The sequence below is a fragment of the Trichosurus vulpecula genome, chromosome 4 (genome assembly GCF_011100635.1).
Source record: "Trichosurus vulpecula isolate mTriVul1 chromosome 4, mTriVul1.pri, whole genome shotgun sequence".
NCBI lineage: Eukaryota > Metazoa > Chordata > Mammalia > Diprotodontia > Phalangeridae > Trichosurus > Trichosurus vulpecula.
Window position 1 is genome coordinate 434,810,113 of NC_050576.1, and position 25,671 is coordinate 434,835,783.

The 25,671-nt window shown below is 41.7% G+C and overlaps 1 protein-coding gene across 2 annotated transcripts in view; it reads left to right on the forward strand.

The window, feature by feature from the left end:
- TP63 (tumor protein p63) overlaps nucleotides 1–25,671 on the forward strand; it is a 244,150-nt gene that overhangs the window by 207,681 nt on the left and 10,798 nt on the right. Inside the window, exons 6-11 of one of the 2 annotated variants that reach the window (XM_036756087.1) lie at nucleotides 3,015–3,201; nucleotides 4,927–5,042; nucleotides 5,890–5,999; nucleotides 6,943–7,079; nucleotides 13,076–13,158; nucleotides 15,422–15,558. In XM_036756087.1, the coding sequence (XP_036611982.1) occupies nucleotides 3,015–3,201; nucleotides 4,927–5,042; nucleotides 5,890–5,999; nucleotides 6,943–7,079; nucleotides 13,076–13,158; nucleotides 15,422–15,558 (770 nt within the window). The remainder of the gene's footprint in view (nucleotides 1–3,014; nucleotides 3,202–4,926; nucleotides 5,043–5,889; nucleotides 6,000–6,942; nucleotides 7,080–13,075; nucleotides 13,159–15,421; nucleotides 15,559–25,671) is intronic. The other variant, XM_036756088.1, reaches the window with a different exon arrangement.

Consider the following 25,671-nt stretch of genomic DNA (forward strand, 5'->3'; position numbering starts at 1 on the left):
TTATAATATAGTTTAATATCTGGTATGGCTAGGCCTCCTTCCCTAGCATTTCTTTTCATTAATTCCCTTGATATCCTGAACCTTTTGTTCTTCCAGATGAATTTTGTTATTATTTTATCCAGCTCTGTAAAATATTTTTTTTTGGTAGTTTGATTGGTTTGGTACTGAATAAGTAAATTAATTCAGGTAAAATTGTCATTTTTATTATACTAGCTTGGCCTAACCATGAGCAACTGATGTTTTTCCATTTATTTCAATCTGACTGTATTTGTATGGAAAGTGTTTCATAATTATGTTCATATAGACCCTGGGTTTGTCTTGGCAGATACACTCCCAAATATTTTATAGTGTCTACATTAACTCTACATGGAATTTCTCTATCTCTTGCTGTTGGGCTTTATGAGAAATATATAAGAATGTGGAGGATTTATGTGGGTTTATTTTATATCCTACAACTTTTCCAAAGTTGTTTATTATTTCAAGTAGTTTTTTTTACTTGATTCTCTAGGATTCTCTAAGTATTTCATCATATCATCTGTAAAAAGTGATAACTTAGTTTCTTCTTTGCCTATTCTAATTCCTTCAATTTATTTTTCTTCTCTTATTGCTAAGGCTAACATTTCTAGTACCAAATTGAATAATAGGGGTGATAATAAACATCCTTGTTTCACCCTGGATCTTACTGGGAATGCATCTAGCTTATCCCCATTACATATAATGCCTGCTGATAGTTTTAGGTACATGCTACTTATGATTTTAAGGAAGATTCCATTTATACCTCACTTTTTTTAAAAGGAAAGAACAAAGAATTCAAAGGAAGATTCTGTTTCAGCCATGGAGAAATGGGTTTTCCGATGGAGCCAGCCCCTTTATGTCCTTTTCTGAGTGAAATCACAAAGCATGGGCAAAGAATCCTTTCTCCTTTTGCTCTGTTTCTATCTTGCTTGCAAATGTCTCTTCACTTGAATAGCATATGTCTGCCAACTTATCATCACAACCTGTGTGTGCCTGTTTACTCTCTGTTTGGATAACTGTTACCAGGCACACAGCTCGAGAAGGGTGGTGCCAATGACTGGGTGGCTGCACATCTGCATTAGCCCCTGGTTGGAACACACTGATTTGGGCTGGGTCTGGGGGGAGATAGATGCCTTTTAATTCATGATAATGACAGCAATGATGATAAATGATATTAGCTAACATTTATAAAATATGCCCAGCAGCCCTGGATAGTAGGTGGTATAAGAATTTTCATCCCCATATTATAGTTTAAAGAGTTTAAGTGATATATTCAGTAATGCCCAGATAGTAATCAAAAGAATGGCACTTGGACCCTGAGGTCTTCATACTCCAAAACCAGTGTTCTTTCCACTATAATTGTCGATTCGTATAGAGATATGGAGGTAGGGTCCTAGAAAAAAAAAAAAAACTGTGTGATTAAGACCCTTGGCACATAGAGAGCTGTGCTTCCAACATTTTCGAGTCCCAGAATCACAGCTTTTGGAGTTGCAATGGAGCCTCTAGGCCTCTAGTCTGACCTCTCCCCAAATAAGAATACCTCTCTAACATCTCCAGCTTCTGCTTGAAGATCCCCAGTGAGAAAGAAGAGTCCACCCCATGCCAAGGCATGCCCACCCACTTTGGGACAACGTTCATTGTTAGGGAGGTTTGGTTTTCCTTTCATTGATCTTGGTGACTTCTGCCCATTGCCCAGCCCTCTAGGGACAAGAAGAGGGAGAACAATCCCTCATTCTGGGGACAGGCTTGAAAACATTTGAATATCTCTAGTGCAACCTCTGAAGTATTTTCTTCATAGTTCTTATTTTAAAATAAGCAAACACATTAAACATATGTCCTTACATATATACATACATGTGTGTATATGTGCATATTTATACATATAGATTCCTACACATGTGTATAAGTATGTATATGTGTGCCTGTGTTTCACATATACACACATACATACATATACACATGTACACAGAGTCTCAAAACTCTCAGCATAATTTTAAGCTATTAAAATTTAACTAGAAAACAGGAAGCAGAAAGTTATGGTGAGCATTTTGGCCTTGTCCAAGACCAGAAGAGCAGCATATGTGACCAAACATTTGTTCTGAGTTTTAATCAGAGGAACTTGGTTTCCAAGCTCAGCTCTGTACTAACCACCCAGAAGACCTTTTTCAAGTCACTTAAGCTCATTAGGTCTCAGTTTCCTCTTACGAAAAATGGAAAGGTTACACTAGATCAGGGGTTCTTAACCTGGGGTTTGTAAATTTATTTTTCTTTTAATTTTTCTTTTTCTAATTGTATTTTTAATTTTTAATTTTTTGATAAAAGTTTCTCAATAAAATTAGTTTCCTTTCTAATCCTACATGGTTCATGTATTTTGAAAAACTCAATTCTGACAAAGGGTCAATAGATTTCCCCAGACTTCCAAAGCGGTTGCTGACACAAGCAGATTTAAAAGCCCTGGAACAGATATCAGTAATGACATCTATTTATACTATTTGCTGTGGGGATTAAGCACTTTACTTACAGCGTCTCATTCAAGCATTACAACCCGTAGGTATGATTAGAGCCATTTTATAGATAAGAAAACTGAAATTGGGGCAGCTAGGTGGAGCAGTGAGTAGAGCACCAGCCCTGGATTCAGGAGGACCTGAGTTGAAATCCGGCCTCAGACACTTGACACACTTACTAGCTGTGTGACCTTGGGCAAGTCACTTAACCCCAATTGCCCATCCTTCCCCCCTGCAAAAAGCAAAACAAACAAACAAAACAAAACAAAACAAAAAAAACCTGAAATTAAATATGGGATTTGGCCATGATCACATGGACAGTATTTCACCTGAGTTCAGTCCTTCATCTACCATGGAAGCTGTCTCTCATAAGTAACCTCAGCCATCCACTTTTAGCTCTAAACCTCTAGGCCCATGAAAGAGAAAATCACCTATTCAGTTGTCTCTCTCTCTCTCTTCCTCCCTCTCTCTCTCCCTTTCTCTCTCTCTCAACAGTATTCTACAGAACTGAAGAAACTCTACTGCCAGATAGCAAAGACCTGCCCCATTCAGATTAAGGTGATGACTCCTCCACCACAGGGTGCTGTGATACGGGCCATGCCTGTCTACAAGAAGGCTGAACATGTCACAGAGGTGGTCAAGCGCTGCCCCAATCATGAACTAAGTCGGGAATTCAATGAAGGTAAGGAGATTGACATGGGAAGCTCTACCACCTTTCAGTTGGTTCTTTTAGAGCATGCCCATGCCTTTAATCTGTGCCCCAAACAGTATGTGAGTAATTTGTTATGCCTGATGAAAACTGAGCCTGGTAGGCTGAGGGACAGCCAAGTAATTCTGTTTTGTTTTCTTTTCTAAAATTTCAGTTGATGATTCCCTCTGTTTTGAACCTTTCCATTAATAATTCATGTATATACTCAAAATATAGACCTCTTTCCTGTTGCTGTGGCTAGATTAGGGCAAGTATGAGGAGAGTAGTGGCTAGGTCAAAAGGCAATTTGGGCCTTAGGCCATAAAGCACTGCTTAGAAGGAACCTTCAAAAAGGAAAATGGAAGTGGCAGAAACAGGAGGCAGGGGGAGAAAGGAGAAGTGGAAAATGGCCGATAAATTGGTGGATCACACTCATTAGCAGAGAACAAGTTCTAGAAGGTACAGAATATTGATAAAGAAGGGAATTCAAAGAAAAGAGGGTTCAAGGCAAAGCAAGAGAAGGCGCTTCATAGGAGAGATGAGAAGAGCCAAGCTTAGAAGAGAATGTGAGTGGGGGAGAATGGGTATGTGGGCAGGAGAAAAGGGAAATACTCAGTAAGGAGCAACAGGCAAATGGACTTGACCCAAGGAAGAGAGTAAGGAAATATGAAAGAAAGAGAATGGGTAGAAAACAGGATGAGGTAGTGGGAATGGTGGGAAGCACTAGCAAAGGGACCATGGGATGCCACTGCTCAGCCTACTTCTTCTGAACCAATCTTATCTGGAGTCTGTCAATATCTGTCTTATAAGAGACAGAAGACTTTGTATAGACCCTAAAATCATTTACCTCAATTCTTGCTGTCATTACTGATTCAACCTATTTATTTTCATTCTTTACATTGTTTATTGGCTGAAATTTTAAATACCCTCAATTCATCCTCCTCAGATCTCTTCAGATTAAGAGTGGTCCTGCCTCCTGGACATTTTCCTCACCCAGTGTGTGTGTATGTGTGTGTGTGTGTGTGTGTGTATTTGTTTGTGCGAACGTGAGCACACATACACACTGTTCCCAGAGCTGTGCTGAGCTCCATTTTCTCTCTCAGCCTTGCCCGGTTTGTGGTGGAAATCCACCAGCAGTAACATCCAGAGATGCCTCATCTCGTACTCAATATTAATGCTAACACTTGACTGAATATAGAGGGAAATGCTCGTACAAAATATGTTGTGTTGTTGCTTGTGGTTTGGGGCCCCTTTAACAGACAGAACATGGGTAGCAATCTCTTGTGTTTTGATTTTAACCTAGACTCTTTTCTTCTCTCTTCCTTTCTTGAAAGTTGACTTTTGAGTTTTCCTTGGTAGATTGGGATACAAATGTAGTAATGACATTCCATTTACATCTGTGAGTCCTTAATCCTTACACTTAGTAAGTAATGTTGCTCTCTTTTTCCCAATCCCAAATGAGTATTATGTTGCTATATTCCCTTCTCATCATTCCATCTCTTCCTTTTACAAGGATGACAGTCATACCAGTTATTGATATAACAAGAAAACATCATCTTTCAAGGAAGTCTCCTTTACCCCCCCCCCCCATATGTACTTGGAAAATCCGATTTTCTGCCTGTATCTCATCCATTCTTGTTTCTTTTTGTTTTGTTTTGTTTTCCTCCTTTCCTTAGGGAAGGCAGCTAACTATATCGCATCATATTCATTTCTTTGTAGGACAAATTGCCCCTCCTAGTCATTTGATCCGAGTAGAGGGGAACAGCCATGCCCAATATGTAGAAGACCCCATCACAGGAAGACAGAGTGTGCTGGTACCTTATGAGCCACCACAGGTAAAATCAGACCAGTATGGGCCAGGTCTTATGAGCAAATAGAGTATAGGAGTGAAGTGGGTTGGGTATTGTTAGGATCTGCTGTTCAATATTTTGATTTTGACATTGTTCTTACATGTAAATTTTGGATTATGTTTCTTTTCTTCCTCTTATTCAACTATCCCCAAGTTTATACTGAACTCAGCTATCAACATTCCTATTTGCCCTCTGCCAACATGTGTACGCAAGCAAACCTCATAGGATAATAGTCATAAAATTAAAAATCACAACTCAAATATTAAAAATATAAATATTATTAAAGAAGAAATAATATAAAATAGTAATCATAATAATCAAATAAAAACAATCATTTAATAGTCATAAAGTTTAAAAATTAATATTTATCAATTGTCTCCATGTATTTCTAAAAGGATAAGGTGTCCATAATTATGGTGGTGGAGGGCAAGGAGTGGAGATCATATGGTGTTCATTTGTAGTAGCCCTCCCCTGGGAAATTAGAGCCCTATTAATGATATGTTACCTATAAATTTTGAGATACCAGGACTATTATACCAGGGTTCGTATTGTCAGTCATCAGACAGTCAATGCCTTAGTAAGTGGTGACAAATTTGCCAGCAATGTTATGGAGCCTCAGGACCAACCCTTTCCAGGGTGTATCCTATCACACTTGCAATTGAAATTCTCTCCCTCTGGACTGCAAAGGTGACAGAAACACTATTTCATTGAGAAACTCTAGCCAATAGATCAGATCTTCCTTTGGTTTGTATGACCAATGGAAAGTGTCCAATTCGTCCTTCATTTCAGTGATGGTTACACCCATCCATGTTCTTTCTCTCCCTGGGTCCAGGTTGGCACGGAATTCACAACAGTCTTATACAATTTCATGTGTAACAGCAGCTGTGTAGGAGGGATGAACCGCAGACCCATTCTGATTATCGTCACCCTAGAAGCTAGAGAGTAAGTCCTATATGTGGAGTTGCCATCTTGTGTGCAGGGAAGGGGCACTGGGCAGGCAAGGTCCACTTGGGAATTTCTTTCTAACTTGGCTCAATGTGTACACCCAAGTCTTCTCCCTGATTGCTCCCTTTGTGCTGTAAATCTCTGAGCAAACAGTTTCATAAAAGACATGACAAAATGGAGAACTAGGAGGGTATGATGAAGTGGGAGGGGTGAAGAGGGAAGAATTGCTTTATCCCCCAATTCTTAACATTCGAAAAGGATTGTTTCTTATTAGATAATGTTTGTTTTCATTCTCCCCCAAGGCATTTAACAGTTTCTTTGAGTAAGTCTGACTTGCCTAAGGGGATCTTATCCAAAGACATCCACTGGCTTAACTCAAATTTCCTTCACAATATGTAGTCAAATACAGCTGCTCTGTTACTGGGCTCACTGTTCTTCCTTAGAGAAAAATCTGAGAGTGATTTATTAATATCAGCAGCAACTTTTAAGCCCTTTGGTGTTCTGCCAAGTGCTTTAGCCATTTAATTCATAATAAAGGCAAGAATGTAATAGCAAGAGCATCTGGGGACCCTTGGTGACATCTCTAGTCCAAGTGGGGCCACAGAAATGGGACACTCAGGCCAGGCATGCTAAAAGTGGTGTCTGAGGCAGACCCCAGACTCTTCAGGTCCCAAAGCAGGGGCTGGAAAATTGGTGTGTGGAGTCAGGCACGCATAGTATTCTAGGAGAAAGTGTGGTTCAGTGGGATAAGGAGTGGATGCCATCAGAGGACATAGGTTCAAATCCATCTCCAAATCCTGTAAACTGGGGCTAGTCACAGAACCATCCGTAGAAGAAGAGAATTGGGCTCCATGGCCCTTATGGCTCCTTCCAGCCTGAACTCTGATGCCTCGTGGTTTGATGTTTCTGAATTTCCCTCTTCCCTCTCTTTGGTTCCCAGTGGGCAAGTTCTGGGCCGCCGATGTTTTGAAGCCCGAATCTGTGCTTGCCCAGGTCGAGACAGGAAGGCAGATGAAGACAGCATTCGAAAGCAGCAAGTCTCTGACAGCTCAAAGAATGGTGATGGTACGAAGCGCCGTAAGTAGCTATAGTGGGCAATAGGCTGGATTCAAGGATTGTTGTTAGATGACGGAGGAGAGAACTGGGCATGCCGGCTCATTGACCCTCAGCACAGGCCACAGGGACAACATTTATTGCTGCCAGGCACATGGAATCAGTCCAGGGATTATCTGTATTTAAAACAGAATTCCTAATCTGATCTAGAAACTCAGAGGAATCCAGCCCTTTCACTTTATAGATGAGAAAACTGAGATCCAAATTGGAAAGGTGGCTGGCTCCAGATGACACAATAGTAAGGCTACAATGAAATTCCAGATACTCTCTCTATCAAAACCTTCTACTACTGCTCCTTTACTTTCCTAATCTGTAAAATCAGGAAAGATGGGGAGAATAATCCACATGTTACAGTCCTTTGAGGCTTAGAATCATTGCCTTTTGCCCATAACTCAGCAATGCAGGTGTGTAAGTGCCATCATTCTCATTTTGAGTTCAAGAAAACTCAGGCTTAAGGGAATTGAATGATTTTTCTCTGATCTGAGCCCCTCACAATGATGTAACCTCAAGTACACCACATGAACAAGGGCTATTGTCATTATCGTTACTATTAAATGTGCCTTTTACAACTTGTATGAGCCTAGGAATAAATGTTAGGTCTGTTCAAAGCCCAGACTAGCTAAGGATGGAGATGTTTTATCACCACAATGTTGGCCACTCAGTTATTTGTGTGTGTGTGTGTGTGTGTGTGTATGTGTACACACACGTACATGTATATATGCTTATATTCATATAAACACGTATGTACATGTATGCACATACATACATATAATACACAAATATATGGAGATGGGTGAGGCAAAAACCCTGTGGGTAGGAAAACACATCAATGTTCATCCATGAAATCAGACAGGGTCCCAGCACAAAATCCCCCTCAGGATTATGAAGCTCTCTTTCATTTCTGCAGTTCCACTGGGATAATGGCTAAAAAAGAAGCTGGAAAGAATTTAAAAGCGCACAATTTTTATGATGTCCATAAACATTCATTTAACTCACTGTGCTGAATGTGAATCCTTTGCCCAACTGTTGGTTGCCAGATACACACTGTCATCTTGGACAAAAAGGAAATCAGAAGACATCAAGTGTTGTAGGCAAATGAAAGGCTGTTTCCAAGCCTCACCTTAGAGAGAAAAAAAAAAAGAGCTGAAGGTGTTGGTTTACTAAAGTCCTGAAAGGCAGCAACCAACGTTATTGTATGGGATACTCGCTTGTCTTGCTCTGCAGTGTTTGCGTTGGGTGTAAGCAGAAAGACCACCATGAAGATAATTGCAGCTTCTGCATCAGCATCCACTGGAGAGGACCCAGAGAAAGTCTAGGAGGAACTTGATGAGCATCCAAATTAAATCAACATATACTTTAATATTGTCTGACTGAGAAAATCAAATGTGCTCAGGGAGGACTGGAAAGCTATGTTGGAAAGTAGGATTGAAGATCAACAAAGGAAAGCACCCAAAGGCTTATTGCTTACTCAAATGCTTCACGCCTATACATCTGGCACTTTCTTTTAGTGAAGGTGACAGCACTAATGATGGCAAGTGTTTAATGGACAACAACCTAAAATATTGAAGTTGTTTCTGTCATACCAGGCAAATGACTGCTTACTGACATAGCTGCCATTCTAGAATCAGCTGTTTTGGTACGGTTATCTGATGAATAATGAAAGGAAAATGCAAAGTAAAGATCCATGGAGAAGACAGGACAAAGCTGAAAAGATCATGATTGCCAAGACTCTAGATTTCTAGTAGCAAAGGACCATAGAGATCACCCAGTCCAAAGCTCTCCTTTCACAGTTACAGAGATAAAGGTGATTTGTCCAAAGTGACTTAATTACTGACAAGGCTAGGGTGTGAACCCAGGTTCTTTGACTCAAAGTTCAATGTTCCTTATTTTCCCCCCTCCTATACTAGCTCCAACGCCAGCTCCAGGGCAAACTACAGGATGTCCCTAAAGTCTGGACACGTAGGCAAAAATGTGCATTTTGAAAGAATTGGAATACTAACAGACCTTAGCCTCCTTGGCTTCTTTTTTCTGGGCTATGCTAAAGAAGAAGGTGTACTCAATGAAAATCATAGATGTAACACACTTGATTGAATGTATAAAGAGTGATTGTACTAAAATTAGTGGAAGTGTGGAGTTATTGCATCAAGTTCACATGAATCTTGCAAAGTACATCAACCTTTGCATCACAAATGATGGAAGTCATATTGAAGATATTATTTGTTCATATTCCAATTAAATAAAATGTTGAAAATTTCATTCATTTCATTTCTTGAAAATATGCATTTTTACCTATGTGTCCAGACTTTAGGAACACCCTGTATTTAAATTAGGTATCAATCTTAAAAAGTGGGAAATGGACAAATAAATAAAGATATCAATTCTCACTGTAGCCGTTCCTTAGAGAAGTTTAACTGTTGAAAAATAATTGCCACATCAAGGAGGCCAGAAACTCAGAAATTATCTCAACCAGCATTGGTAGAGGAAAATGGGTAATTAACAAGCCTCCATATGGAACAGAACTGTCAGAAGTTCTATAGTGTTTCATTCTCCCCATCTGGGACAGTCAAACCAATATATTGGGACTCTGCCACATCATGTACAATGTAAGACAATATCAGTGGTGTTTAAGAAGATGACGTTGGGAAGAGTGGCTGTCTCCCCCCACCAAAAAAAAATCTGTTGTGGATATTCTGTGATTTGAAATGCATCTGGGGAATCGATGCTTATCCAAAGATGGGGAAATTTCCATCAAATGGTAAATGTCGCAGATGGTATCATAACCAAAAGGAAACAAATGTATTATGAGGAAGCCATCAACATCTACCCTTGTGGGATAAATCATAAAGAATCTTGAGATTCAGCATCAGGCACTGACTTCTCATGGCAAGATTTCCTCAACAGTATGAACACTGGACATGGAAGAGTGTCCTCTAAAAACAGCAACAACAAAAAACATCCCCCAGAAACCAAATCAAATTCATGCTCTAGGAGGCCAGGAGATGTGAACCCAACTAACCCACCATGATATTGCTGTGAATGACTTTGACAGTTCAGGTCTGACGTGTAGCAGGAATGTTTGGTCAGCAGTTCCACAAAGTGTCTTTAACTTGTAGGAGGAGTCTAATGAGTCTCACGGGTTATCTGAGTGTTTGATGTTACTGTATTTGGTCATGGGCAATTTTCTCAGTGAGAAAAGCAAATTCATTCCAAATACCCACCTTCCCACTCCACAAAATATGACATACCAGAAACTCTTGAGCCTTACAAAAGCTTTCTTTGTACCTTCAAACCTATGGAGCGACGAAAGATATACTGGATGAAGAGACAAAAAGGGAACACTGATGCTGAAATGGAAGGGCAGAATCAATATCCTCTTCTCAAGCACCTGCTGAATGAAAGCAGATGTGTTCAGTGCTGGAGACACAAACTCTCCCTGACTTCGGTGAGCTTATGCTATACTGTAGGAGGTGGTGGTTGTGCTCAATGTACAGACATAAGGAATAATGAAGGAGTGCATACTACCCCAGTGGGAGACAAGGTGAGGGAAAGGAGGAAAGAGGAGATGAAAAAAGGCTGTGTAGTGGAAATGGCACCTGAGCAGAACCTTGAAAAAAAATCAAGATTCCAAGAGGTAGAGGTGAAGAGAATGTGGATTGCAGGCATAGTAAAGGATACTGGATAAAGAAGTCGATATTCTTGTTAAAGGCATTGAGATTATAGGTGAAATAATAAATTCAAGAAAATCAAGTCATGTCAGCAAGCATTTATTAAGTGCCTACTATTTGCCAAACAGTATTCTAAGAACTGAGCATGCCAAGAAAGTCAAAATCAGTCCTTTTTCCCAAGTAGCTCAGCTCACAGTCTAAAGGGAGATCTCCAAAATCGGCTTTGACTAGGGGGAAGAGTGTGTGCAGGGGAGGAATGTGAAGTAAGTGTAGAAAGATAGCCCAGAGCCAAACTGTGTAGTCCACCTCTTTCATAATCTCATGCCTAAGAGGTCAAACCAATATAAGATACCATTTTTTTTACTATTTCACTTTTTCACATGACTGTAAAGTAGGTTGGTCGGGGGGAGCTTGAAGGCTCTCCTCTGTGTCAAAAGTACACAAAGCTCAGACAGGTGGGAAGAAAGAGATTCACTTGACTCTCTCAACTCCTGAGCATGGATATCAAGCAAGATACAATCTCAGCAGCTTGTCAGTATCATGGAAAATGGCTTATTTGGGGTCTGAACCAAAAAAAATCAATATTTTTTTATTTGAATGTGAAAAGTGATGTAATAATACAATTGTGAATATATTATAAAAAAAGATTTTGGGGCACATAGTAAAGGTGAATGATTAATTGATGGATACACCTAATGCTATTTCCATTCCCCTCCTTTCTAATAAGTTTAATATCAGAAGGAGGCCTCCACCACATTGGCTGGACATTCAAAGAGGACTTTTAGAAAGTTTTCATTGAGAATGACACATAATGGGAAGAGACAGAGATATTTTCCTCTGCTACTACTGCCTGAATCAAATTTGGATAAAATCTGAGTGTAACCATTCCATCCAATTAGGCTGGACTGTGACTGCCCATAAAATTTTCACCAGGACTCCACAGATGGGAATAATTAGCTTGGTGTACCCTTTGGTGATACATTTCCTTTGGTTAAAAAGATAAATAATCTCTTTTGTTGGTTAACAATAGGGGCAAGAAATGGCCATCAGACTCCATTATCTTATATAGTAATAGCACCAACCCTCCATTTTCAACTCCTGGCTGCTAAATACACACACTCAGACACAGACACACAGACACACACATGCATGCACATGCACAATATACATATAGAAATATATGCATATGTGTATATTCATATACATACACACATACATATATACACTGGGTTTCTGTCACAGATATTTCCCAAGGTATTCCCTCAAAGAAATAACTTTAAATGTGATTTTGATGTGGATTATGAGTCTTCACCTGTCTTGAGCCAGGCTTCTGACATTATTTCTAGGTCTCAATCTTGTGTCTTGCTTACTGCTCCCCAGAAAGTCTAGAGACTGAGCAAGAAAGGATTTGTGTGAATCTTCATAAGAGGCACTGGGCTGGAGCGAAGGAGCCATAGCCTTAGGATGTGGATTTGAATCCACTTACATAGCCTAGGATCCTAAGTCATTTTCCCCTCTCTGAGTCTGTTTTCTCAACTCTAAAGCAAGGAACTTGGATGAGTTGACTTTGAAGGCACCTCAGGAAGCTCACTGAGTGACTGGATGTTCCTATAATCCTGGGCAAATCTGTTGCCCTCTCTGGGCTTGGGTTTCTTCAAATATAAAATAAGCAGATTGGACTGGATATTCTCCAAGTCCCCTTCTGGCCTTAGTTTCCACTTATTGATGACCCACAGCAATGCTTTGTATTTATCTCTTATGTGGCAGTACCTGAGTATTTTCTCCATAGAGGTATATTTTTGTGACTGTGGGGGTGGGGGCAGAGCTAATATCCACCTCACTCCCACACATCGAAAGAATAGAGAAGGGACAAAATCCTATATAAAATGTTTTCTGCTACTTTAAAATGCAGAGGATTCTTTGAATTTAGCTGTGGGGAGGAATATTTTATTGTTTCTAATTTTGTAAGATTTAATTTTGTAAGATTTTGTAAGATTTAATAATAATACAAGTTGACCTTGACACAGAACTTCAAATTTTGCCCGGTGTTTTTCTAGAAGCTGCCTCCTTTTACCCTCATGACAGCAGGGATGGCATTTAAACCACAGGTCATTCCTTAGCATCCTAGACTTATTTCATCATGCCAATTTTGTACTCACTTTCCCCCCTAACCAATAAAATGGTTGGCAAGAAGGGTAGCCAGTGCAGCACTGACATGCTGCTGGTGCCCATCTGTCTGGCGGAAGCATTGCTGCCCGTGAGATGTGCTGAGAGTCACTTGTCCTTTGCCCACAGCTTTCCGACAGAACACTCATGGCATCCAGATGACGTCAATCAAGAAACGGCGCTCCCCTGATGATGAGCTCTTGTACTTGCCGGTGAGTACAATGTCTGGAACACTTTTCCCTTGGCATGTGCTTTAAAATGAATTCCTTACCAACTCCTGATTTATTGGCCGACAAAAAAACAAAATTGTTAAGTGATATCTATTTGTAAAGCACTATGCTAAGGATCAAAGATAAAAAAAGCAACCCAGCCCCTGCTCTCAAAGAGCTCCCATTCTTAAAGAGGGAGACAACACAAACAGGAGGGTTCAGCTCTAGGTTCAATGGACAGGCACCATGGACCTTAGGGTACTAAAGCATCAAAGTTAAAGATGATACATTTCCTTTGGGGTCATTTGCATTGAGAAAAATATATCTGCTTCTGAGGTTCAGCCATTTGGTAGCATTAGATTGTCATCTCCTGGAAGGCAGGGGCTATCTTTTGCCTCTTTGTATCCTTAGCACTTAGCAGAGTGTCTGGCACACAGTAGGCATGGAATAAATGTTTATTGATAGGTTGATTGACAGCTTCAAAGACTGATCACTTATCTAGTGGAATGAAGGGAGAAAAAAGGGGCAAATAATCTAGAGTTAACACCTTCCTAGACATCAATGGGCTTTGTTTGGGAATACATCATGTGGTTTGTATCCATTCTTTACTTGCTCCCATTTCCCAGATTTATCACTTCTCCCATGCTTGGTTTAGAATCATAAAAAAAATGGATCTGAAGTCCAACATGGCAGTGGTAGGATGTAGCCTAGAAATGAGTCAGATAGCAAGGAAAAACCAGACTAGGACTAAAATTTAGGCAAAGAGAATGCACAAAATGAATAAGCCATTTAGGAATAATTGAGAGCTAGAAATGTTAAGGTTTATCCAGGACATAGTTTGTGAAGGTAAAATTCAGACTGAGACCAAAAATGGCACTCTTAATGGAAACCCCTTAGGATTCTACCCTTCAGGAAGAAGTCAATTGTAGTTTTGAGTGCCACGTTCACCCAGTCAGGTTATAGGATTGTCAATGAGGACAGTGTGTACCCAGTTATTTGAACTTTCTCAGCCAGAGGTCATGCTATGTGAATGCCATAGCAGATCACTGGAGACCCAGGGAGAGGTCAGCCTTGGGATTTGAGTGGGAGCTGCAGTGAGGTGGAGTCCAAAGCAGCCAGACAGGTCTGGGTGTGCCACCCTTGGGCTGAGCTCTCCCTTAGGTGTATTCTTCCATGTATGAACTTCACAAAGGCCCTGCACCAAAATTTTCAGTGGGTGCAGCATTCATGGTAACCAGCACGATAAATTACAAATATTGGTTTATACCATTATGTGCATTGAAATATTTAATATGCATGCAGCTCTCGGGGTCAGTCCTACTCATCAAAAAAACAAAACAAAACAAAACAAACTTACTCAAAAGATATTTAAGTGTGATGCAATGAAGGCTTGAGCCAAGGTAGATCCCATCAGATGAAGTTTTGGGAAGGTATTACGTGGGTTGGATTTTCACTAGCAGGTTTATAATCCTGACTGTGTCTTGTACAGGTTAGTAGAGTTTGCAGACCATCACTGAGCAGCCTGGAAAGGTGCTGAATATAAGGGGAAGACAGACTGGGAAGAATAATTTAACAAACATCCACAAAGTGGATGAACCACCCCAGGGAAATTTACAGCTGATTTTGATAAGGTTAATCCAATCCATCCAGATACTCATAGACATAGAAAGAGAGAGAGAGAGAGAATATGTATGTATGTGTGTGTGTGTATATATATATATGTAATATAGATACAGATGTGGTAACCCTTAGAGAAATTAAAAAAACTAAAATGTGGTGATAATAAAAGGATTCTGCTTAGCCGTGAAATGCTAAATGTACGGAGACTGATGAAACACTGAGACAATTCAAGAGTTCGTTCCTTTGCCCTTTGAGAGTCAAAATTTGCTAAAATTCTGGGTTTTCTGATTTCTGCTCTGTTGACTTTTTCCCCTGACTAAGATCTGGTAGCTTGGATATTTTCAGTGATAGGTAAATGTTGACCATTTAATAGCTGTCCTATACCCATGATTTCGAGCCTCACAGCTCTCCGCTGAGGTAGATAACATAGATATTATTACCCATATTTTACTGATGTAAAATATGAACTGAAGTTCAGAGAGTTAACTGACATGCTTACAGTCACATGGCATGCTAGTATCAGAGATGGGATTCAAACCCACAGCTTCCTGATTCCAAGCCCAGCACTCCATCTACCATGCAAGGCTGACTCTAAGAACTCCAGCTCCCTCGATAATCACGTTCTTCCTCTTGTCCTTCCGCACAGGTGAGGGGCCGGGAGACTTATGAAATGTTGCTGAAGATAAAGGAGTCCCTGGAACTCATGCAGTACCTACCCCAGCACACCATTGAGACCTACAGGCAACAGCAGCAGCAGCAGCATCAGCACCTACTCCAAAAACAGTGAGTGTAGCCACACCCTCACTTTGCTGTACCTGAGACAGCCTGAGAGACAGGGATGAGGCCTCTCTAGCCTGTAGCCCTAGCAAGTTGCGGGCAGTGTGGCATTACAGAGAGAAAGGACATTCCTCCTAGCCTCACTTCAGATATGGCTGGTTTAGGCCCTGGTCTCAGTGGCAGCACACTGCCCAGACACAATGAAGCTGCTTTCTTGGCTTCACACCCCTCTTGCTTATTGTGTTAGGAAGGACAAAGCAAGAATGAGGTTGGAATTGAGGGTGAGGTGTGGACACAGTCTTCCTAACAAGATTTCCCACCCATGTCCCACATCCTGGGATGGGTGTTTGCTTTGGCAGTTCTGAATGTTAGTGGAAAAAGTTCAACTGACGGTCTCAGGTGTCCGTACCCCATAACAGAGCTAGGGGGAGTACAGAGTGGGGCTCTGGTTCAGCCAGAGCTGCATCTTCACTAAAAAAGGAGCAACAGAATGGGAGTCCAACATAAGCCTCCAGCAAAGCCCTGCCAACAATTGATGAAAAAGGTGTGGAATTCTGCTGGCATGTATTTCTGTGTCACTGGTAGATCAGCGGGCTAGGAAGCAGAAAAAGTGTTTCAGAATTTCACAGAGGGGAAATTTTCTCTCCCTTGACACCCTAACAAGAGCTGAAGGCAGAAGCCATCATCCCACAGTGGGAGATGTGGTCTTTCCAGAGCAAAGCTCATTTTCATACTGTTCTCCTTCCTGATTGTGCCTCCCTATAGCACAGAGCAGCCAGAAATCAAAGGTAGAGTTTGGGGGCTTGATGGAGTATCAAAGATTACCTAGCCTGCTACCCTGCTATTCCACAGGAAGATATTGAGTCTGAAAGGGAGGTTGTGTCTTGTCCAAGGTCACACAGCCAAGTAGTAGAAGACCCATGACTGACTGAATGGGGGAGGGAGGAAGGAGAAACAACATTTATTAAGCACTTACTATATACCAAATGCTGTGCTAAATGTTGGGGTTACAAAGAGAAAAAATGAGCTCACATTCTCATTGGAGGAGCCAGCCCATGTAAAATGGCTCTGAAAGGGCCAGGATGCTTTAGGCAGTCAGCTCCAGGGCAGACGAAAGGGTGCAGGGGTCTAGAAAACATAGCTGCAGACAGATGGAAGGTCTGGAGAAGTCAGGAGGCAGGGGAAGGGCAGGCCTGTATTTGGTGACTCTGACCTCATCCAAGAGGCATGGCCTATATAATGTCACTCTTCGGCCTGCCCAGGTGGTCTGGGCAGCCTGGGTTTTGGGACTACTGGGAAGGCAAGGCGATGAGGGACCTGGCTCCAAATCCTTCACTCCCATTTGAAAGATGGAGATAGATGGGCCCAGAGAGTAGAAAGGACATGTCCAAAGTCTCAGAGCTTGTTAGTGGTAAATGAATTGGAACAGGATAAGAACTAGGCCTGTGGTTTCACTGACACAGGAAACTTCAAGAGGAGAAACTTCTCTCTTCGAATCCTAGTTGCCCTCTTTCCCTCTAATTATAGTCCTAGAGAATCACCCAGAGGAGTGAATGGTCTAGAAGCTGCTCAGGGTTGCAGAGGCAGACTTGAATTGGGCACATCTCTGTTCTGAGGACGTGCTGCTCAGTGGCTGAACTAGGAAAAAAGCCAGGTCTTTTTGCTCTGGGGACAGACATTCAATCCATGGTAGTTAAAGAATATTGATAAGATGGAGCATGTCGAGAGGAGGGAAGTCAGGAGGTTAAGAGTCTGGAGCACCTTCTTAGGAGGATCCAGTGAAGGAACTGGGTGTGCTTAGTCTGGAGAAGGAAAACTCAGGGGGTGATGATAGCTTTACCCCAATGTCTGAAGGACTGTTCTGTTGAGTAGTGATTAGAATCTTTCTACTTTGCCCCAGAAGGCAGAACCAGGAGCAATGGGTACCCATTTCACAGAAGCCAATTGAAGATTCTTGTCTGGGAAGATTTCCTAAAGACCAAAAAGTTACAATTGAGAAGGACTTTGGAAACTCTCCAGTCTAGCTCTGTCGTTTTGCAAATATAGAAACTGAGACCTTGGATTAGAAAATAAGTCATGGTTAATGAATTGACCCTTATCCCAACAATAAAGCCCAGCTCTACTACCTTCCTTGCTAGACTAAACATAGCTCCTGATGTATCTATCACAAGTACTTATGCAAATTAGCCTTCAAAAATGTCCACTATTTGGCCACCCTGTTAAAGTACACCAACACATCCCATGTCATTGGTTTGAGCTCGTCTTTGAGGCTCTTAAAGAAGTTACCTAGCTTAAGGCTAAGAGGAGACAGAGGAGCAGGAAAAGACAATTGGGGAACTGGCACTTCACTTCTCCATGTGCCTGAAAGGATACTTACTCACAAGGTTAAGACCTTGTCCCTCGATGATATCAAGTCTCCAAACTTTGGGAGCGTAGGCTGCAGCAAGTGAAAAGTGAATAATTCAGACATGCTTCTGAAATTCAAACTGAGTCGTGGTTACCTCAAGGCAAAGTATAATAAAGGATCTTGCCTGAGACAATTGAAGACTAGCTGTGATGATGTGAATATAAACAGAAGCAGCATTACTGAGCTTACTATTTGTTTTTCTACACACTGGGAATTGAGCTAGCTCAGTGGCCCACGGAGAAGAGTGAAATGAACAGGCATTTGTCTTCCTTGGTGGCAAATCTAAACTCATTTGGGGAGATGTTGGCCAATAAGTGACCATTTTTATGTCTGTTCTACCAAGGTTTGAGCTGGCCTTTGTGAAGAAATGGGTGTCCAGCAATAAGCTGTTTAAATACGATACACTGAATTCTACTGTAAGCAAGACAGACAATTGTTGGCAAAATGGAACTGAGGACGTGGGGTAGACAGAATTCAGTTTAGTCACTATAGCCCACAGTGTCCTTGAAAGAGCATCATGATTCCTTCCAAGTTGAGTTTCTAACGGCCCAGGCTTTGGCTTAGTCCACTGGAACTGGGGATTTCCTTATTACCCTGAATGATAATCACTGGGCTTGTGATGTGTGTAGGCAACATTGCCCAGTGATGGCTCTCTTTTTAAAGAAGGTTTACAAAGCAGAGTATGTTGTTAGAGCCTCTATTTTCTACATGAGGAAGCTTTGGTTCAGTGAGGATGAATGACTGGCTCAGAATCCCACAGCTAGTCTTCAGGAGAGCAGAGATGGAAACAGAAGTGTCTTGACTCTAAATTAGGGATTCTTAGTGCCTAACCAAGCTACACCCCATCTCTCCCTTTTCTCTTCTCTTGTTCCTTGCTCTCTCCCCCTCTTCTTCTTTTCTCCTCTTTTCCCTTCCTCTCTCCCATTTCTCTCTCTCCCACTTTTCTCTCTTTCTTCTTTTCTCTCCCCTCCCCCTCCTCCTCCTTTCTCTCTCTCTTCTTTTCTCTCCCTTTCTCTCCCCCTCCTTTCTCTCTCCAGTTTATTTTTTCTTCCTCCTCCCTTACCCCAAGTATATAGAATGATTTTTTTTTTCAGGACTGAAGGAACCTGAACCTGAAGTCATTTATTCTAATCAGTTCTTTTTACAGATGAGGGAACTGAGATCCATAGAGAGCAAGCATCTTGTTCACACTCACTCAACTCCATCTTGGGGGCAGGAGTTAGCAAACACAAGCCAATCTATCATTATGGACATGATGAGATATGCAAACCAGTACGTTTAGGAGTCTTAGCCCAGCTTTGGGCTGCTGACAGAGCTGCCCTGCTTAATTACTATGTGTGGTCCCTGCCAGGTAACAGACAGGCCCCCTCTGGGACAGAGCCACACTTGTGGCTGGTTCTCTCTGTGCTCAACACTCAGCCTTGGCTCCCAGGGAGTCCTTTTGGCAGTTGGACTGTGGGCTTAGGGAGCACAAAGGCAACCCCATCAGGCTTGAAAAAGCCCAAGGACGGATTTTCAAGGTTACATTTCAGCACCATATGCACCCAAATCTCTCCAGGCTGGAAGAGAGGTGGCCTTCTGCCTGTGCTGGGGATGGGGCAGGTGGGTGGGAGTGGTAGCCGCATCATCCAAAACACGATGTTATGTTATTGATGAATGGAGACTAAGAGGAAGGTCTCTGGGTGAGGACTGAGCATTGTTGTGGGGACTCTTCCATATTTAACAACATGGGCAAGTCTTCTGGTGTTTGGAGACAGCACTTCGCCCCTGAGGCCATGATATTCTCACGGCTTTTGGGACATGTGATCACTGTCCCACTGGCACTGTTCCTTCTCCCCTCTCCCACTTCCCTCTCCTCACTCCCTACACGCTCCTTCCCAAGTAGAGGGAAGAACTTCCAAGTCTTCAAGTACTAGATAAATAGGAGCTATGATTATACGCATGAAAAAGAGGGAAATTATCAGGATAAAGAAGAGAGCCTTTAGGAGACACAGTGAGAGCTAATGCAGGAACCCAGAGACCAGAAGGCCAACGTCAGGCCCTTGCAAGCTGTGTGACCCTGGACAAATCTGAGCCTCAGTTTTGACATCTGTCAAATGGTACTAATAATAGTACTGGGCCCACAGGAGGTCCTGTATATAAGGGGACTTGCAGACATTTAATACTCTGTAAATGGGAGCAGGTATAATTCAGAGCAGTAAGAGGAGGAGGAGGAAGAGGGAGATGACTTTCTCAGCTGAGAGGAAAGGAGGAAAGAGCTGGACTGAAAGGAGGGCCTTCCTGAGGAGTGTCCTCCTGCTGGAGAAACAGGAGCAGCCGACAGGCTCGAAGTCTGACTCCCAGGGTATAGGAACAAGGCTCCCAGAAAGGGAATTTCCACAAGCCCATTGCTTTCCAATGAACAGAAAGGGCTGACATCTCTAGACTACGTGCATGCTAGGCTTTGTTGTACATGTGGCCCTGAGCTCAGTAACGGAAATACATTACTTTACATGTTATCACCTGTTTTTCTTGCTGTGGACAAACTAACCGTGGCTCCTGGGGTTGTAAGTATGGGCTTTTAACTGAAGACTGGAAACTAGCTATGTTCAGTGTGTGACCTTGTGATCTACCAGCATCAGTGTGTACTGTGTGCAATGGGCTTACTCATGTTTGTCTCTGATGCCTAACACCAATCTCTAGAAAACATATTGGGGAGATTTTGACTGTTTTCCAGCTGTTCCATTTTCATGTAAATTCCTCAAAGGTGTCATAAATGAGTAGAGAAAGGAATATGGAAATCCATTTCTTTGACAGTCATTTGAAAAGAATAAATCAGCTTGGAAAATGACTGTAATAGCCTGCAATTTCCTTAGAAGAAATGATAATGCTTTTGTTCTGGGAGGAAATCAGTTCTGTGCCCCTTTTAAGTGAAGAGAAATTAGTTATATGGAGCAAGGCAGAGGCAAAGGAGCATATTTTCCCCAGGTGATGGTGAAATATTTGCAATGTAATTACATCACTTAGTTTTTCTCCTCTGTTTTTCTGTTGCTTCATCATTCGTTCTCTTTTGCATAACATTCTTTTTCTCTGTGTGTCTCTGTCTCTTTCCCCCTCCAATATCTTCATGACCAGTGGCTTGGTAGCTGTATGTGTTTCATCCCTATACAAATTTACAGGAGGACATGGGGCAAGACTTGGGCAAGACCAAGAGGCCTAGATGAGTTGCAATTTGTATTTTTGGAGGGAATATCCAGCTTGATGAAGCCTCAGATCCATTAGCATAGGAGAGTATTAGACATCCTCTTAGGGACCCGTAATTCTTTGGGTGATATGGAGGCTTCTATCCAGCAGTAATTTAACTGAATAGCTTTAATGGATAGAATTTTTATTTTATTTTATTTTTTTTTAATGGATAGAATTTTGACCTTTGAAAAAAGATGATAACCTGGGTTACAATACCAACTTTGACATTAAGAGCTTAATTAACTGTGGGCAAGTCATTTAGCCTCAGTATGTCTCTACCAACTCCCTAGAACTTATCAAAGTGATAGCAATATAACTGTATGTATTGGTGGAGGGAATTTCCATTCTAGGAGTTCACTAGGCTGACAAAATCACAGAAATACGAATTGAGATATTAAAATAAAGCCAGGCCCATCCTCCAGCTCCACAATTCTGCTCTGCTCAGTCTTGTCCATTTACTTTTTTGTTCCTGTGCTTTAGAGTCTGCTATTTCCAATCTCTAAGAAGGTCGTAAGATCATAAGTTTGAAGCCAGAAGGACACAGACATCATAGGACCATAGATCCCAAGCTAGAATGCATCCCAGAGATCATCTAGTGGAATTGTCTCAGAATAAGGTTACACTGACCCAGAGAGGTCAAACCCACTTGCCAAAGTCACCAGGATAATAAGAGATGGGCTATATACCCTGTCCTCTCACTCCACACCAAGGACTTCTTCCTTTGAACCATGGGAGATAGTCAGGCATGAAGGAACTGCTCACCATTTCAGAAAACAAAGCTCCATATTATGATATTAGGATGGTGGGCTCTCATAAGAAAGCAAACCTCCACTCCATGCAAGAGGCAAAAAGACAATCCAAAAATTGTCAGGAAACCCCTCTAAAATGTGACATTAATGAGTCTTGAATCCTACAAAGTGTTCCTCTGTAGAGAAGGCCCACTGAATTTTCCTTATTTCTTGTCCTGATCCAGTAATGTAATCCAGTAATAGCTTATGAAAGTGGTACTAGATTATAAGCCAGTCTTCTAAGCAATGAATTGCATTGGACTTTTTGTCGGTTTGATGTAGGACCACTTTAATTTAACAAAAACATAGAAGAGGCTTGTATTTGAATCTCTCAATAGTCAGGAAAACTCCCTTGCATTTTCTGGAGGCGATGCCTCCTGGGCACCACTGTTGGATTGCTTTTTGAGTGTCTTGCTCAGAAAGGATGCTTAAGAAATATTGGGTGAAATGAGTTAAGTTCTCAGCAGTCAGTCTTCATCTGAGTTCAGTTGGAGTGCTCACCAAGCCTTGCTTGGAGTCTTACTGAAACATAAATGATGACCAGGTGAGACCTGAAAAGCCTCTTGGTCTTTCTTGGCAAACACTAGTCTATGGTACTTTGCCATACTTGGGATATTAAATTTTTGCCTTCATTAGGCAGAAGTTGCTTGTATTGGGATGATCTAGAGTAGTAAGGTCAGCCAACAAAGTGACTAAAGGGATTAAGCCTTTTCTGAGGAAGATTTCTCCACCTTCTTCTGGGAACACAGACTACTCGTTAATGAGAGCTAAGAATGGTGTGATGGCATAGCACACAAGCAGATAAGATCCCGATTTCTTCATCAGCCTCGGTTCACGGCTCTTGTTCAGGCTTTCTCAATTATCTTTAATAGAGAACATGGAATAATTGGGGCTGATGACATTTTATGTGTTATTAAATCTCCCGCCTTTATTTTTCTCTCCATACACTTGCCAATGCATTCTCAGAGTCCCCTGCAGGGGAGGGTTTAGGGAGATTTCTTCATCTAGCCTTCCCATACCATGGTCATGAAGGTGGGAGGTGCATGGCTTTCTGTTTTCATTTGAATTTGATTTTCACAGTCCTTAGCCTTCATCTTTTCTTTTCTTTGGTTCCTTCTCTACAGTCTCCTTTCTGCCTGCTTCAGGAATGAACTCATGGAGCCCTGCAGAGATGCTCCGAAACAGTCCGACGTCTTCTTTAAACATTCCAACCCCCCAAACCCATCAGTGTACCCATAAAACACCACTTCTGCCTTCTGGAGTGTGGGGGTGGTGTGGTGTGTGTCTGTGTTGTTCATTCAGCCCTGGGAAGCGGGAGTGAATAACACTTTGGTTCTGAGACCTAGAGCCAGTAGTGAAAGCGAGCTCCTGAAGGGACTCAGAATTCTTATCTCAAAGACACTTTCTGCAGATCCCAGCACCCAGCACACAATGTTCACTGACTGACTCACTGACTGCCCAACCTCTGAGCTAGAGAGCTGGTTGGTGGGTCAGGCACCACAAAGTACAACGTTTGGTGGATCCCTTTTCTGTTACTTTCTGTCCTGTTTGTGACATATCTTGGGTGCTTTTGAGCTGGTCTCAATCTTTAAAAAGCCTTTTTAAAAGAGGAAGAAAAAACCTGTTTTTCAGATGTTCTCATTGTTCAATGTTTAAATATCCAGCCAGTGCCTGAGTGGCTCAGTCTGGCCTGTCTGATGCTGGTCACGGAATACCATGGTAGTAGGAGCTGACTAGGATGTTAGGGTGCAGCCCTGCTGGGCAGAGAGAGGTGAGGAGAATACAGAATCACTTAGATGTTGTGTCCTAAGCCCTAGCCCTGAGAAAAGATGGGTCTTGTTGCCTTCCCTCCTTGCCTGGTCTGGGGGTCCCAGGAAGCAGTCTTTAGGGCCTGGGCTCCTGCTGTGGGTCTTTTTAGTGTACAATCTTCTTCCATCAGAGTTTTGAAAGACTTTCCTTAAATACTTTTTTCTTTTTGACAGCCCAAGATGGGCAAGTATAGTCTGATGGTTTGTTGAGAAGGAAGATCGGTCAGTTCCTGTAACTGTAGTACCCCTGGTTGACTGGTTAGTTGCCTGATGACTGTCCCAAGCAGTTTCTCTGATGGAGGGTCTAAAGGCCCTATTCTGAATAGAGAAGGGCCTTTTGAATTGGGTCTAGAGCCTCCTGGTCTTCCCGTAAAGCCAGACACATTCTGGATATTTATTGATGATATTTTCCCAGGAAGCTTTGTGTGTTGACAAATTGAAAAATGATCCCTCTATAGGAATGAAATCCCTTCCTATTCTGGAGGGTGGAAAGTCTAGCTTTTTTTTTTTGTAACTTCACCTGAGCAATGGTTTAAAGAATCTCAACGTTTCTCATAAATTTTAAAGATATTTTAAATGAGTAATCCCTGGGGTGTTCAAACAAAGTCCCTGTTTCTTTTCAGTACCCAGCTGGTTGCTTTGTGTCAATGCAGAGCTGTCCTGTGAGGCTGTCGCTATCAGATGTGTGATTGTTCATTTTCAATAAACTTTTGCATCTTGGTTTATCTTGAGGATTTCTTTGCTGTCTCTCTTCCTTAAAGGTGTGTGTTGACTCGCTCATGCTCTGAGAACCATGTCTATACCTGAAGCATCAGACAGTTAAGTCAAGGCTCCAGAGCTGGGCAAGGACCTTAGATGCCATCTAGCATAAGCCCTCATTTTGGAGATGAGAAAACTGAGTCTGAGAGAAGCTGATGATTGCCCTGAAGGCAAACTTTGGGATGTGAAAAGGAAGCTCAAGGATTTGAACTCAGGTCTTTCTAACTCAAAGTCCTGTACTCTATCTACCATCCTCTCCAGCTGCCTCTCCATCCTGAACCTTCCTGTCAATCGCACATTTCATAAGTCTATCAGAAATTGAAATTAAATTCTCTGGCCTCTAGTAGAAACTATTTAATGGCTTATAGTAGACACCTTTCTCTTCTCTTCTCTTTGTGATATACTTTTTAGTTGTTTTGGTTTGGCTTTTATTTCCTCCGTGGAGATGACTGTCAGTGGCTCAGTCATCACACCCACCAATTCTTCCAGTTCCCAAGGATGAAGGTCATCTGGGCCAGGTGACTTAGATTCTTCAAGACCACCGGGTGCCCTCTTACTCTCTCCTTAAATTTATCTTAGGATGATTCAGTTTAAGTAGGAAACCCAGCCTTGAGTAAAGTCCTCAGCACCCAAGATGAAATGAAAAGAAAATCTTGGGTTTACTTGGATGTTCATTAAGAAAATGTGCAATTTTATACTTTGTTATATAATTTTACTTGTTCTTTCATTCTTTCTAATTTTTCTCCAGATCTCAGGTTCTTACTTAGCCAATACTTTTATGCAGTGGCCTATCTCCATTTTTATCTCAGAGTCTCAAGGACTCATCCTCTAAAATAGACATGTAAATGAAATTATCCATTCATTGATCTAATTGGGCTTTGTTACTGTAAGGGTTAACTGGTGATCCATCTTTAGCCAAAGGATGATAGCAAAGCTATGATGCTCTCACATGGTCATCACACTAGTCTACATTTTCTGTAGATGGTTTCTCACAAGATTGGCTGGGTGCTTTGGGCCTAGCTGCTAAGGAGAAAGAGAATGCCCTCATATAGAGAGGATGCCCCTGGGCAGCACAGGACCTTAGTGCAACCAAAGGCTCCTCATTTTATTATGTCCCTTTTACAGTCACTTC